Source organism: Corythoichthys intestinalis, chromosome 6, assembly GCF_030265065.1.
Source record: "Corythoichthys intestinalis isolate RoL2023-P3 chromosome 6, ASM3026506v1, whole genome shotgun sequence".
Taxonomy (NCBI): Eukaryota; Metazoa; Chordata; class Actinopteri; order Syngnathiformes; family Syngnathidae; genus Corythoichthys; species Corythoichthys intestinalis.
In genome coordinates this window covers 7,869,842-7,886,249 of record NC_080400.1, presented here as the reverse complement: position 1 = coordinate 7,886,249, position 16,408 = coordinate 7,869,842, and the positions used below count along the sequence as shown (strand labels likewise).

The following is a 16,408-nucleotide window of genomic DNA, read 5'->3' as shown; positions in this document are numbered from 1 at the left end:
GTCCAGGCCCTGTGGCAGCAAAACAGCCCTAAATCATGTTGCTCTCTCCACTATGCTTCACGGTGGGGATGAGGCTTTGATGTTGGTGAGCTGTTCCATTTTTCCCCCACACATGAAGTTGTATGTTACTCCCACACAATTCAACTTTGGTTTCATCAGTCCACAAAATATTTTGCCAAAACCTCTGTGGAGTGTCCAAGTGCATTTTTGCGAACATTAAACGAACAACAATGTTTTTTGTTTTTGGTTTTTTTGGACAGCAGTCGCTTTCTCTGTGGAGTCCTCCCTTGAACACCATTCTTGCCCATAGTTTTACATATAGTAAATGTGTTCACAGAGATATTGGACTGTGCCAGTGATTTCTGTAGATCTTTAGCAGACACTATAGGGTTCTTTTTTTTACCTCTCTGAGTATTCTGCGCCGAACACTTGGCGTCATCTTTGGTGGACAGCCACTAATTGGGAGAGAAGCAACAGTGCCAATTTTTAGACAACTTCTCTGAATGTCGATTGATGAACATCCAGACTTTAGAGATATTTTTTGTATCTTTTCCCAGCTTTATACGAATCATCAATCCTTGATATTAGGTCTTCAGACAGCTCTGTTGACCGAGCCATGATGCACATCAGACAATGCATTCCATCAAGACATTTCTTAGCATGTGTGTGTTTTGAAGTGGGCACGGCAGCTTTAAACCACTCATCAGTGATTGGGCACACAACTGACTTCAAATTTTGGGTAAAAATTGCTTTCAATTGCTCTTCAAGTCTCCTTACGCGCAGGGTTCACGTACTTATTTTATAGCCTTATGTCATTGTTTGCATGCTATCCTCATTAAAATATGAAAGCCTATGACTGTTTGGGTGGTTTTAGTTAATGCAGACACTATTTTTTTTATGCAGAAATGTGAGAAATTCCAAAAGGTTCAGATACTTTTTCATACCACTGTAGTATTCTGCAAGTGCTGTCTAACAGTGAATACATGAAACAGTATTCGCCTTGGTGTCCAGCTTGAAATGTTCCCACACTTTTGACATTTTCTGCTTTGTATGTGTGCCTTTCTCTTCGTTTTCGTCTGTGTATTCGTCGTTACCTCTATATTCATGCATGGTTGAAATCAAATATATGCGCCGCCTCTGTCGTCTTCCTGTATGCACGTGACATCAGCGCATTGTGCCGCATTAAAAGTTGTTTTAGCAAAACGTCACGCTTTGAGCTGGCAAAAAAAAAAACGATTCCTCGAGGTGGGGAAAATTCCTCGGTCAACGTTTAAAATTGAGTCACTCGAATTTTTCCAGTTATCGTTTCAGCTCTAGTTAACTCTTTCAGTGCTATTGGACGACGATGGATGTCCAGTCATGTGGCTGTTTTGTTCCTTTTGTCTTAAAATTTAATATTTATTTGTCGTGATTAGCCGTCAATGGCAGCAATTTAATTTATCATTTATCAGATGAGGGGCACGAATGTGTATGGTGTGTTATCGTTTTTTTTTTGTTTTTTTTTGTGACACCCTTGGTTGTAGATTTTTTTACAGTAAAAATGTGTCCAAGTGAAAATTGGATTCAGCTGTCAGATTTACAGCCCTTCGCCATTTGCTCTTCCTCTACGGTTGATAAGTGTGAAGAACAATCATTTAACAAAATCTACAATTCTAAGCCATTAATTAATCAATTATAAGAGCCACCTTAAATGCAAATCTTGACTGTATGTTCTCAGCCTCTCCCTCTCAGATTGTCTGTTTGCCACATTTATAATTGATGCTTATGTGGCTTCCTCTGTAGGAGATCAAGGTGACTAATTGTGTGACCAGTGTCGGAGATTAATGAAGGTCTGAACTGTTGAGCCTCCAGGAGGAGTATGAAAGCATCTGTGCAGAAATCTGTCAGTCTGGATTTTCTTTCTCTTTTTCTCCCATCGTCATTGTGCCGCTCATTATCCTCAGTTTGAAGCCTCGACTATATGGCGGGGAGGCTGCAGAATTACTGTCCATCTGCGAGGGGATAGCGACAGTCGACCTCCTCGACATCGTAGCCGCCATAAAGGCTCCCTGAAAGGCCGCTTTTTGCGAGGGGCCAATTACACTCGCCATTGTAGAAAGAAGACATGCTGAAAATCCTCAATAACAATGGGCTCCCTTTCTACAGGATGTCAGTCAGGAACGAGTTTGTTTACCCTGATAGCACAATTGACAGCAGGACTGTTTACCACTCAGGGACGATGTGTAATTAAAGAAAATGTGTTTCTTTATGGGGAACAAAGAATGCATGGACACTTGGCAAGGGAAAAACATTATTCTGGCATTGGTTGGGCTTACACAATATACAGTAATGAGACCCAACACAAGACCTATGTCAAGAATATCGCCTTCATAAAGGCTACGTTCATACTGCAGGTTTTAATGCACAAATCCGATTTTTTGTCGTATGTTTTTTTGGCATGCCCGTTCAGACTGCCTTTGTCCATTGAGACCGTTCAAGTATTACGCATGGACACTAAAGGCCGAGTTATACTTCCGCGTCAGACCTGCGCCGTCAAGGAAGACCCGATTTACAACCCTACGCCGTAGCCTGACGCGGTCCTATTGATTTTTCAAACCCTAGCGTCACGTCAACGCATATGACGTGACGGAAATGGACTGTGATTGGTTCGCTCAGACTGTTGTTTCCGGTTCAGCGCGAAATCGCCGCCATTGTAAAACATTATTTTTCTAGACGCAAAAATGGACCAAGCCGATGGGAGTATCATTGAAGAGCAAGTCTCGTAAAGACATCATAAAGTTTGCCAAATGGCAAGGTCAGCGATTGAATGCTAAAAAATGGAAGAACCACCGAGACGTGTGTGTTCGGAATCGAGTGGCCACACGAAGCGGTGACCCAGTCGGCCAAAAACTGTCAGCTTTTTATCACTTTATGTCGTATTTCTGGTTGGTGCACTTCATCATTTATTGGGTACATGTGTTTGCTGTAGGGATGTCCCGATCCAGGTTTTTGCTCTTCCGATCCGATACCGATATTGTTTTGCACTTCCGATCCGATACCGATACCGGCCTATCTGAGCATGTATTAAAGTTTAAAGTTATTTTACCTACTTAGTTGTCAGACTCATTTTAAAAAGGGTTTTAGTACTCTTGATAACAACTAGCCAGCTGAATTAGGTGAGTTTGAATAACACACAACGGTTGTTAAAGTGATCCTCTAACTTAAATACATGTAGGCTCTAATAAACCACAATTGTTCTCTTGTACTAAAATATGTTGTTAGAAACACATAAAATGTTAAATCAATGGCAATATTTTATAATATTTAGTACATATTTTGACCGTTAGTTGACGCCATGGTTTGCGGTCTCGCAGTGATGACGTCAATGGCATCTTTCCAAATGTGTAGCGTGTTCAACAATTGCTTATTGCTGCCTAAACTCGCAAAGTAAAATGCCACGATGCGCTGCTTTTGGATGCAATTTCCAGTCAAATGGAAACAAGGGGAGTGAAGTGAGTGGTCAAGGTGGAATTATTATTTTTAGTGAATAAATGTGCATAAGTGGAAGCTTCTCCCCCTTTTTGGTCCCTGTGTGCACGTATCCTACCCACCACGCGTTGCAACTGGCGCCCGAACATGTATCCTGGATCCTCAGTCAAGCAAGGTCCCACCGCGTCTGCAATGTTGGTTTCGGATCTGTCCATTGTTTTGATCCGTCGGTCCCACAGTGGCTTTTCGGATCAGTCTTTTTTGTGGAATCGACGGCCTGATCGCGGCTGGAACATTGCCATGGGATCGGTCTAATTCCTGGACCTTCGAGTGAGTAAAAACCGCGGATTTGGATTACTATTGCGATCTTTTTTGTTGACTATTCTTCGTGGAGTTTTCCCCAAATCATACTAAATAATTAAAGCACTATGGCACGCTACAGTGATGACAGTGACTGACGTGGACCTTACAACAATGTTGGAGTTCGTCAGGGAACACGGGTTTGTGTACTGCTGAGCTCCCCAGTGAAGAGTGGTCAAGGTGAAAATATTATTTTTTGTGAATAAATGTGCATAAGTGGAAGCTTTTCCCCTTTTTGGTACTTTTATACACGTATCCCAGCTACCACGCGTTACAATGTACGAGACATGGATTACACAAGGTGTGCTCTTTGGCCTGTACTGTAAGCACACGACAGCTCTGGATGCTAACAATCTACATAATTATATTGGGATGTTTGAAAACGCAATATGTTTACCTTCAATATCTGCCAATAAAACCGGAGTTCCCAACACTCTCGCTCCCAGCCCGAGTTCCTCTGTCGCTCTGTTGCCATTGAGAAAGTGAGTGCATCACCAGTTTTGCCCAACTTTTGTCTGATCAGGTATTTGCTGCACGCATTTTTCCCTGAAGCTCGTCTTGTGAACGACCGACAGTGCTGTCCTGCTCTTCACTTTTCAGATCTGGTTCAAATAGGAAGGCTAGAACTGACGACATGTTGGGAAAGCTAACGAGTGACACGCTGGAATTTCGGCATCGGGGCCAGCGACGTCACGCACTGCGACGTAACAAGAATGGCGACCTATCACTTAAAATAATTTTACAAACTTTATTAAAACAAAAACATTAAGAGGGGTTTTAATATCAAATTATGATAACTCATACTAACATTTATCTTATAAGAATTACTTGTCTTAAAAATAGAGGATCCCTTTAACAAGAAACTGACCTGTTTATTCAGTGACAAACACAAAACATAAATAACAAACAGAAATGGCATAGTCAGTCAGTAAAACGTGCAAATAACATTGTAAACTGTCTTAAAAAAGCAAAACACGCAAACAACCTCAGTGGAAAATCCCACAAACCCCCCAAGCTATTAGATGCTTTTAATGTTTCGTGCATTAGTTACAATAATTGTATAAAAAGCCTCTCAGATATAAATAAATGACTATTTCAGTATCAAGTTAACATTTTAAAACAGTAAATAAAATACTTACCGTAAGTCCCCATTCTGTATCAGCAGCTTTAAACTACATTCAATTCATTTAATTTTGCGAATCAACTGTTAAAGTTGTTAAAATTGCTCCCGTTAATCCATAATTTCCCTTCTGTCTACTTTCGACATGTGAAAGTTTTAAAACTGTTTTGAAGATAGATTCAAGTCAAGATTTTGCCGATTTAGGAGTATTTAAGATAAAAAGTTAATTAGGTTCGCTTGGAAGGTTCACAACAGCCTACTAGGGAAGTCTTCTGCTTTAAGATGGCGGCTGTTCATTAACGCATCTAGTTTTCAATACTTCAATGTTGCTAACGCAGTCGAGTCTGTCATTTTGTATCTAGTTCTATATACATATGAAATCTATTATCTCCAGTAAAACGACGTTGACGTAGTTTGTAGCGGCTGTCAGCAGCAGTCAGGTATTCTTGTGTTTTTTATCCAGCGGGATGAGTTGAGCTAAAGCCGTGAGTTGAGCATTGGCATTACCCGCGTCTATGACAAGAATGATGTTTACTGGGCATGTTGTACTGGGGTTCTAAGTGTTGGATGGTGCGTCTTTACTCACGAGAGATAATGGCTCGTCATCCAGAATGAATTCTTCGGCAATGACTCTTGTTATTCCCTGGGCTTTGGGACTATTGAGTGCCAGTTTGTCACGCATAGCAAAAGTTTCTGCCAGTGTTAGTTGCGTAGGACCTTTCTTTTTGTCTTCGGTTTTCTTAACATACTGCTTATATTGTTTGTGGTGGTATTTCGCTAAATGCTTGATTAGGTTGGTTGTATTAAAACTTCTTACAGCTTTACCACCACGCTTGACTTTATTGTGGCATATGTTGCACTCTGCCTCTTCGTCTTTGTCGTCCTTTAAGGTGAAATGATCCCACACAGCTGACATTTTTACCGATAGTGTAAATGCCTATGTGCCTATGTGTTAAAAAACATAAAGAATTCATAAGTTAATAAGTTAGTTAAAAATGTATAAGTTAGTTTAAAGTGTAAATATTGTTGTGGATAGGTTTCGTCCAAAAAAAAAAAAAAAAACTTGGATTGAGACCTCTCCTTGATCCAGCCAACGTGGATTTGTGCTTAGGGCAAGAGCATCTTTCTCAATTAGCGATCTTTGATGCTATCCCCTTTTCCCCTTCATTCAAGCGAATCAAGCTTGTTTTCTCACTCTGCAGCTGTAACACTCGACGAAGTTGCTCTCCCAGCTAAACCTAGGCTAACATTCGTCTTTGTAAGCTTTTAGTTAGTTTGTATATTGAATTTGAAAGGAAAATGTGTGTTTTGTTTTTGGCGAACTTTTCATGACGCTAATCTGTTGAAGCTATTCACACATGGAAAAATACAATTGTACAAAGTTTTAAATGCATTCATTTTGTATATTCCACTTACCACGATTTGAGAGCTCAATAAATTGAAGAAAAGTACGCCTTATGTTTGGAGTATTTGTTTTTGGGTTCACTGGCTGTCTAGCCGATAGCGTCACTTTCACACACAGCAACAAACGGGAGGGGGTGAGCGCTGCCGCGCTAAGCCACTTCTTGCTGCATTTTTGACACATCAAAAACAGCGAATACCGTACTACGGTCTGACGGAAAATTTTAGTGGTTTCGAAACCGCGACGTTTTCACACCACGGTAAACCGTGAAACCGGTAACCGGCACATGCCTAATGTCAAGTAAAGCATAAGTAAAACACACTCAACGCACCGCGCGGTCTTCGGGACGCAATGACGAACGGAGCGAGAGTAGCTAAACACCATGCTTGTCATTACCCGGCCCCTCGGGTAATGCCAATACTCAACTCACGGCTCTAGCTCAACTCATGCCACGAGATAAAAACAATTACAACATACCTGACTGCTGCCGACAGCTGCTACAAAGTACGTCCACATAATGTTACGGTAGATATCATATTTATATAGGACCAGATGCAAAATAGACTCGGTGGCGATAGCAGCACACGTACAGAAAGCTAGATGCGGGCGTTAGTAAACGGCCGCCATCTTAAAGCAGTAGACTTCCCTGCAAGGCTGTTGTAGCGAACCTTCCAAGCGAACCTAATTAACTTTTTATCTAAAATACTCCTAAATCCGTAAAATATTGACTTGACTCTATCTTTAAAATAGTTTTAAAACTTTCACATGCTGAAAGTAGACAAAAGGGAAATTATGGAATAACAGGAGCAATTTTAACAACTTTAATGGTTGATTCACAACATTAAATTAATTGAATGTAGTTTAAAGCTGCTGATACAGAATGTGGATTTGAGTATATTATTTATTGATTTTAACTGTTAACTTGATACTGAAATTGTCATTTATTTAAGCCTGCGAGGCTTTTTTTTTTCTTCTTCTTCTTTTTTTTTTTTTTTTTTTTCAGTTTTTGTAACTAATGTACAAAACATTAAAAGTAGCTAATAGCGGGGGGTGGGGGTGTCATCAATAATCGATTCATAATCGAATCGTAGCCTCTGAATCGTAATCAAATCGTTAGATTCCCACCTCTAATGTTATGTACCCTTTGCTGGCAAAAACGTTTTCTGTAACTCTTCACAAGCTTTTACACACTGTTGCTGGTATTTTGGCCCATTCCTCCATGCAGATCTCCTCTAGAGCAGTGATGTTTTGGGGCTGTCGTCGGGCAACACGGACTTTCAACTCCCTCCACAGATTTTCTATGGGGTTGAGATCTGGAGAATGGGAGGGTGGCAGCGAATGAACGAATGTTCATTCGCTGCCACCCTCCCAGTTCAAATGGATTGGATGTCTACCAGTGATAAACTCATTCCAATTCACAGCAGAAGCTTGGTTTTCCCGTTCATTAGTTGTTTGTAGAATATTCTAGAGTGATTATCTGACCAATGTTTCGATGATCGTTGTATCGCCATATCGTCAGATCATCGTTATCGATCGCTTTGTATTGAAAATCGTATCGTGAGGTTCCCACTCCTAATTCAAAATGTACATATTTTTCTTTTATTGAACCCAATTTTTCGACAAATTAGGGTTGCATCCCTAATGTTGTGGGCGTCATATCTCCAGCCACTGGAGGTGGCAAGAATAAAAAAAAAAAAAAAAAAATAGACCTTGATTACTTTTTGAAAGACACTGTAGAAATCAATGGAGGCAGAAGGGCGAGCCCGTCCATGAAACTCCCCGGACCGACACGGGTGGACCTCGGTGTGAATGCCAGCCGTCATCGGAGTGCCTTTGTTTGATGCTTCCAACTTCCAACACGTCACGTCAGAACCCCGCAGGCGAGTTGGCCTGACCTTCCATCGATTTGACTCTGTGACATTCTCCCGTGAATCGATGCCACCAAAGGACTGATGCTAAGATAGAAATTTTATGAAATTTTAAAAGTTGCCTGCCCTTTTTGTGGAAAGTCGATAGAAAAGCCTCTGCCGACGAGCCGAACTTTAAATCTCCATCAACCCTCTAACCTGAGTTACTATATATATTGTCTGTTGGAGCAAAGTCTTGATAGAGTATGGATCCACTTGTGCTGTTGGAGAGAGTTTGGCATTACTAACCATTTGAAAAAAGTTTAGTTGTTTTTTCGCTTTTCCACCCTTTTGCATTCTCTTTTCTCATTAAAGGAAATGTGGTACCTCTGGGTGACCTGTCAATGATCATTGCACTGTATGTGCCACTGCCACAATCTTTTTATGTTCCTTTGGCAGGTTGAAACCAGGGCTGCAGCTATCGAATATTTTAGTAATCGAGTATTCGACTGAAAATTCTATCGATTAATCGAGTAATCCGATGAAATATATTTTTTTTTTTAGGCAAAGAGCAATTATAAATATGGCGGAAAACACTCAGGTGACTTGAAGTTCCGCTCTGACACCCCCAATTTGGCCAAATTTCAAAATTGTCCGATATGCATGTGTGATACATCATTGGAAAGCTTAAAATCTCAATGTTTGGGGGGAGGAAATATTTTGAACAGGAGGGCATTTAAAAAAAAATTTTTTTTTAAATTTTTTTTTAAACAGCAAAACCCTAACTTGAGGCGCGAGCACGTGAGAGCAGAATTAAAGACGCCAAGATTTTAACAAAATATTATCACGTACCTACCTTGTTTCGATCCAAAAGCTCCATGTCGCATGTATCAGTGAGTGTCAAGACTAGAGCTGAAACGAATACTCGAGCAACTCGAGTTTAAAAAATGATCCGAGTAATTTTATTCACCTTGAGCAATCGTTGAATTTTGCCAGCTCTAAGCATCACGTTTTGCCCAGACTACTTTTAATGCGGGACAACGCGCTGACGTGACGTGCGTAGTGGAAGAAGCAATAAAAAAAAATACCTTACTGCAGCCGACAGCCGTTACAAACTGTCCCGACGTTGCTAAAAACTATGCCCGCATGTTGCTACGTGGTAGCAGGTAGCGTCTGTATGCGTGTCATAGATATCACATGTACGTAGAACTAGATGCGAAATGACCGACTCGGCGGCGTTAATAAAACAGCCGCCATCTTAAAGCAGTACACTTCTCAGCGCTCATAAATAAGATTAACGTTACTGTCACTCGCTAACGTAACGTTATCCCTGTGGAGGGCTAGGTTTCTATTCACTATGACTACTGTCGATGTGTGGCTAACTCTTACATACAGGCTTTATTTAATATGTGAAAACAGTGCTGTAGAGTGATTAGGGTGTAAAATAAAAATTTAGTAATGCTAACTGTCAATTTTAGCTCAGTAGTCATTGCTGGATAAAACACCAAGTAGCACTGGTGCCTAATGTGCTCCAAAACAGCACAGCATTTATTTTGAACACTGCAAAAACTCAAATCCTCTAAAGACTTACAGCTTAGCCTAACTTAAAACTTAACTAGAACTTATAGCTTGACACAAGTGGAAATTCAATTGAAACACGTGGGAAAAACACCAAATTTTTAAGTGATGTGTTTTATCAAGCGTAATGACATTTTTAGGTAAGAAATATATATATTTTTTTAATAAGATCTAAAGGTTTTTTGAGTGAAAGCAGTGAATTAGTCTTTTTTTTTTTTTTTTTAAGTCACATTTGAGACGCAATTGTTGGCTGTTTTCAACAATGTAAGTCGAAAATAAAGTTATTGATTGACTGAAAATGGTTCAATATTAGATGAAATGTCTTGTTTTCTCATCTATATTTATAATTGCTCTTTACCTAAAAAAAAAAACAAAAAACTTTTATCCGATTACTCGATAGAATTTTCAGTCGATTACTCGATTACTAAAATATTCGATAGCTGCAGCCCTAGTCAAGACACAGCTGTGAATGGCCACAGCCAGATTTTGGGGGAATTTTATGGGTTAAACATGGTGATATAACAAGGGTCGCGATGCAGAAATCGCAGACAACAAGGAGTGGTTGAGATTTTCTTTTTCATATGGTTACCCTCTTAAACGTTATTTTTCAGTTTTTCTTTGTTTGAATCGAGTTTTTATCATCTAACATATCGGGGAAAATGCTACAGTAACAAAAATACAATTAAGCGATAGTTATGAGGTAGATATCCGTGACTTTTTTACAGACGCCAAATTTTTCATTGTGACATAATTTGTTTAAAAGTTTAAAATATGCGAGTGAATAATTTTTTAAAGTCGTTTTCTTTTTTTAAACTAATTGTTAGACATCAATTAATGATTCAAAGCTAAAAATGACATTTTGAATAATAAATGTAATGACTTACCTTCATTTTATGGCTATGTTGAAACATACAAAAAGTGGTTGTGTGACATCTGTAAACGGGGGTTTTCAGGGTAAAACTGACAAATAAAAAATAGTTCGGGGGCTTAATGCGCCATGAATCTGCTATGGCAGCATATATTGTTCTATCAAACACAACAGTTGTTTTGGCTTAAAAAACAACTGTTTCTTTTAAAGAGGAGTGCAAGAGCAGAAACTGCTTTTTCAATCTTGTCTGTGTTTTCCGCCATATACATGAGGAAAAAAAGACATTTAATCCAATATTGAACCATTTTCAGTCAATCAATGTCTTTATTTTCGATGTACATTGTTGAAAACAGCCAACAATTGCATCTCAGATGTGACTAGAAAAAAAAATTCACTGCTTTCACTCAAAAAACTTCTAGATCTTATAAAAAAAAAACAACAACAACGTATTTCTTACCTAAAAATGTAATTACGCTTGATAACACACATCACTTGAAAGCTATGTTTTTTTCCCCACGTGTTTCAATATAATTTCCATTTGTGTCAAGCTATTTTTAAGTTCTAGTTAAGTTTTAAGTTAGTCTAAACTGTAAGTACTCATAGGATTTTGAGTTTTTGCAGTGTTCAAAATAAATGCATGATACCTGCTGTATTGGAGCACATTAGGGACCAGTGCTACTTGGTGTTTTATTCAGCAATGACTACTGAGCCAAAACTGACCGTTAGCTTTATTATGTTTTAATTTTACACCCTCATCACACTACAGCGCTGTGTTTTTACAGATTATATAAAACCTGTATGTACAACACGTTAGCCACGTATCGACAGTGGTCATAATTAATAGAAACCTAGCCCTCCGAAGAGCTAACGCTACGTGACCAAGTGACAGTCACGTTGTATTTATTAGCGAAGTGTACTGCTTAAAGATGGCGGCTGTTTACTAACATTGCCCAGACGTGGCCGAGTCTGTCATTTCGCATGTAGTCCTAAATGCATGCGACATCTATGAGACACATCGGACACTACCTGCTACCAAACTAGCATCATTCGGGCGTAATTTTTAGCAAGGTCGGCGTAGTTTGTAGTGGCTGTCGGCCGATGTAAGTTTTTTTGTTTTGTTTGTTTTTTTCCGCATTTTCCACTATAATTTGGAAATAAATTCTTTAAAAATGATCAATGTGATTTTCAGGTTTTTTTTTTCCAGATTCTGTCTCTCATGTACGAGGTTTACCCATGTTGATAATTACAGGCCTCTCTAATATTTTCAAGAAGGAGAACTTGCACAATTGGTGGTTGACTAAATACTTATTTGCCCCACTGTAGCTTCAAATTTGTTGCATGCGCATTTTGCAGGACAAGATGAAAGTCATTTTGAATCAAATTAACACTTTTTAATGGGCTCTAATTGGCAGACAATAAAAATGACTGCGGGTTTCTCACCTATTTCATATTCTGCACCTAACTAGCTTTAAAATGACTCATTATGCATTGTGTGTGTGTGTGTGTGTGTGTGTGTTTTTTAAAATTTTTTAATATAAATTAGGGCTGTCAAAATTATCACGTTAACGGGCGGTAATTAATTTTTAAAAATTAATCACGTTAAAATATTTGACGCAATTAACGCACATGCCCCGCTCAAACAGATTAAAATGTACAATACAGTGTAATGTAAATGGTAAATACTTGTATAGCGCTTTTCTACCTCTCAAGGTACTCAAAGCGCTTTACACTACATTGCCATCTACCTACTGGTGACACAGCACCAGGAGCAGTGCGGGGTTCAGTACCTTGCTCAAGGATACTTAGGCGAGTTCATCAGGGTGGAGAATCGAACCCACAACCTCTGGGTTGGGGGACAACTACTCCACCACTTAGCCACGCCATCCTCAATGTCCGCTTGTTACTTGTGTTTGGCGCCCTCTGCTGGTGCTTGGGTCCAACTTATTTTATGGGTTAGTACCATGAGTCAGCATGGGGTAATTACTGACATCAACAATGGCGTGCCACAAGTTTATTTTTTGATTGAAATTTTTACAAATTTTAATAAAACGAAAACATTAAGAGGGGTTTTAATATAAAATTTCTATAACTTGTACTAACATTTTTTTTTTTTTTAAGAACTACAAGTCTTTCTATCCATGGATCGCTTTAAGAGAATGTTAATAATGTTAATGTCATCTTGTTGATTTGTTGTTATATTAAACAAATACAGTACTTATGTACCGTATGTTGAATGTATATATCCGTCTTGTGTCTCATTCCATTCCAACAATAATTTACAGAAAAAATATGGCATATTTCATAGATGGTTTGAATTGCGATTAATTATGATTAATTAATTTTAAGCCGTAATTAACTCGATTAAAAATTTGAATCGTTTTACAGGCCTTATAATCATACATTTTATTATAGTTTGTGTTTTATTTAAAAATAATTTATTGTCTTGCAATAGGTGATTTATTAGGATTTATTCTCACAATATTCATGGTTGAATAGGTTAAAAAAAAAATGGCAATAATAGCAGTAATTTATGAGACAATTTATCGCCTACTAAAATTTGTTATCGCGACAGGCCTAGGTGCAGCCATACTAGAAATTGTATTGATTCACCTGGGCACTGCTTTTAATTGTGGAAATATCTGAGGCATAATGTCATGTAGTCTCTTGGTGCATAAGGTTCCTTTTTCAAGGTTGTCCGTACTTATCTTTCCTCCATTTGAGTGAACTGCAAGTCGTAACCACCTTTGACTCCAATTGGCTGTCTTTTGAGTGCCATCAGTGACTCCCTGAGAGCTTTTGTGTGCCTGATAAAGGAGCCGCTGGATTTAATGGGAGGCCGGGTGAGCAAAAATCATTGCCCCCTTCACTTTAAGGCTTTGCTGCGGAAATGGGCCAACGTTTCTACAATGATGCATAGCTTCCGACGCCCGGCTGGTAACGGTGTCAGTTGGCCGACACGAGGGCTGGTCGAGGAAGTTGCTTCATCCGACCCCGCGGCTTGTAATATACTGTAAGCTTCCTATTGGCAATAAGGCGTCGTTAAACAACCCAGCAGGGGAAAGAAAATAAAGCGAAGTAATCAATGCTCTTCCCTCAATTTCAAGTATTGCTTTTTTGGTTCATTTTATTGCTCGACTTTGGACAGCTGCGCAACTTTATTACGTTTTAAAATATGCTGTGGCGAAAGCTCTGAGGCTACGCTTCCATAAAGATTTTAGAGTCGCGCCACTGCGCTCGCGCCGAGCATCTGACGTTTAACGACTCCATTGCGACATCAACGCCCCTTGTTTAACTAACAGTGTTGCATCTGTAAACTGATGTTAAAAGTTTCTTTTTGGTTCCATTTCAGCCCAGTCTTTTAAGGAGTTCTCCAAGCTGCTCAACACGGTGGAAGAGGAGAGACGTCGCCTGGTAAGAATGCGGTTTGGATCATTTTTACTCGTTCTATACTCAGGTTTGTCGCTCGGCTTTTATGAGCAGTCGCCGAGTTGTGATTGAAATAAATCTTTAGAAAACAACGACGACCTGACATCGTTACTTGGGATGTTACAATCGATGCTCAGTTATACTCTCACCACTTGGAAAATAAGAAACAGAAACAAACGGTGTGGCGCTACGAAATGCCGTGTGCCGTAAAGCAGTCAGCACATTTCTATTTTTTTGTGTGGCAGGGTTCCTGCCACCCTCCTCAAAGTTAATCAGTGCCATTGAAAGCAATACAGACCCCCTCAAGATATAAGATACAGTGGGGCAAATAAGTATTTAGTCAACCACCAATTGTGCAAGTTCTCCTACTTGAATGTTACTCCTACAGAATGTGGAAAGAAAAACAGAAAATCACATTGTTGACACAATCACATTGATTTTTAAAGAATTTGTTTCCAAATTAGAGTGGAAAATAAGTATTTGGTCACCTACAAAGAAGCAAGATTTTTTGGCTGTCAAAGAGGTCTAACTTCTTCTAACGAGGCTCCACTCGTTACCTGTATTAATGGCACCTGTTTTAACTCATTATCATTATAAAAGACCCCTGTCCACAACCTCAGTCAGTCACACTCCAAACTCCACTATGGCCAGGACCAAAGAGCTGTCGAAGGATACCAGAGACAAAATTGTAGATCTGTACCAGGCTGGGAAGACTGAATCTGCAATAGGTAAAACGCTTGGTGTAAAGAAATCAACTGTGGGAGCAATTATTAGAAAATGGAAGAAATACAAGACCACTGATAATCTCCCTCAATCTGGGGCTCCATGCAAGATCTCACCCCGTGGCGTCAAAATGATAACAAGAACGGTGAGCAAAAATCCCACAACCACACGGAGGGGACCTAGTGAATGACCTACGGAGAGCTGGGACCACAGTAACAAAGGCTACGATCATTAACACAGTGCGCCGCCAGGGACTCAAATCCTGCACTGCCAGACGTGTCCCCCTCCTAAAGAAACTACACGTCCAGGCCCGTCTGCGGTTCGCCAGAGAGCATTTGGATGATCTAGAAGAGGACTGGGTGAATATGTTATGGTCAGATGAAACCAAAATAGAACATTTGGTAGAAACACAGGTTCTCGTGTTTGGAGGAGAAAGAATACTGAATTGCATCCGAAGATCACCATACCCACTGTGAAGCATGGGGGTGGAAACATCATGCTTTGGGGCTGTTTTTCTGCAAAGGGACCAGGACGACTGATCAGTGTAAAGCAGGGGTGTCCAAACTTTTTGCAAAGGGGGCCAGATTTTGTCTGGTAAAAATGTTGGGGGCCTACTTTGGCTGATGCCTTTTACAAAGAAGAATGTATAAATTTTAGCAACCCATTCTGTCAGTCACATTTGCTTTATTTTTTTTTTTTAAATTATTAATTTCAACTATCTCGCAACTAGCTTTTGTGACACTCTCTTTCGACTCTCGAGCTCTTGCAAAATACTACTGCTGTGAAATCTAACTAGCTTCAAATTGCTTCAATTTCTCGCTGCGTATCTTCCCTATACTGTAATCTTGTCGTACATGTCAGCGTGTCTTGTTTGGTAATATCGCCTAACATTGAACTTTTTGAAAACAGCGACTTTCTCTTTGCAAATGAGGCAGACACAGTTGTTGGGTATTTTAGTAAAGAAATAATCCAATTTCCACTTATCCTTGAAACGTTGGCCATCGCAGTCAACTTTTTTTTGTTGATTATCGCCATTTTAGAAAATTGGAAGTAAAGGGTCACACGGGGTAATGTTGCTTAGAGTGCTGCTGCCTTTTAGTGGATAAATGAGGAGCAGCATTTATTGTGTAAACTACTTCATATGCTGGTAGCAGTACTGCTGATTAATTTATAAAGTGTGTGCGGGCCAGACATTTATTGATTTTATGACAGAGGCTGTGGGCCGGATGAAATTTGACACGGGCCGCATTTGGCCCCCGGCCCGGACTTTGGACATTATGGTGTAAAGGAAAGAATGAATAGCGCCATGTATCGAGAGATTTTGAGTGAAAATCTCCTTCCATCAGCAAAGCCATTGAAGATGAGCCGTGGCTGGGTCTTTCAGCATGACAATAATCCCAAACACACAGCCAGGGCAACAAAGGAGTTGAAGGTCCTGGAGTGGCCCAGCTGGTCTCCAGATATCAACCCCAGAGAAAATCTGTGGAGGGAGTTGAAAGTCCGTGTTGCCCAACGACAGCCCCAAAACATCACTGCTTTAGAGGAGATCTGCATGGAGGAATGGGCCAAAATACCAGCAACAGTGTGTGAAAAGCTTGTGAAGAGTTACAGAAAAT

General features: G+C 39.8%; 1 protein-coding gene across 6 annotated transcripts in view; it reads left to right on the top strand.

Annotated features, from left to right (window-relative positions):
• The window catches only part of LOC130916974 (rho GTPase-activating protein 42-like), a 247,007-nt gene that overhangs the window by 48,068 nt on the left and 182,531 nt on the right, over positions 1 to 16,408 (top strand). For all 6 annotated transcript variants that reach the window (XM_057837983.1, XM_057837982.1, XM_057837981.1 and 3 more), the window contains exon 3: positions 13,993 to 14,054. In XM_057837983.1, coding sequence (XP_057693966.1) covers positions 13,993 to 14,054 — 62 coding nt within the window. The remainder of the gene's footprint in view (positions 1 to 13,992; positions 14,055 to 16,408) is intronic.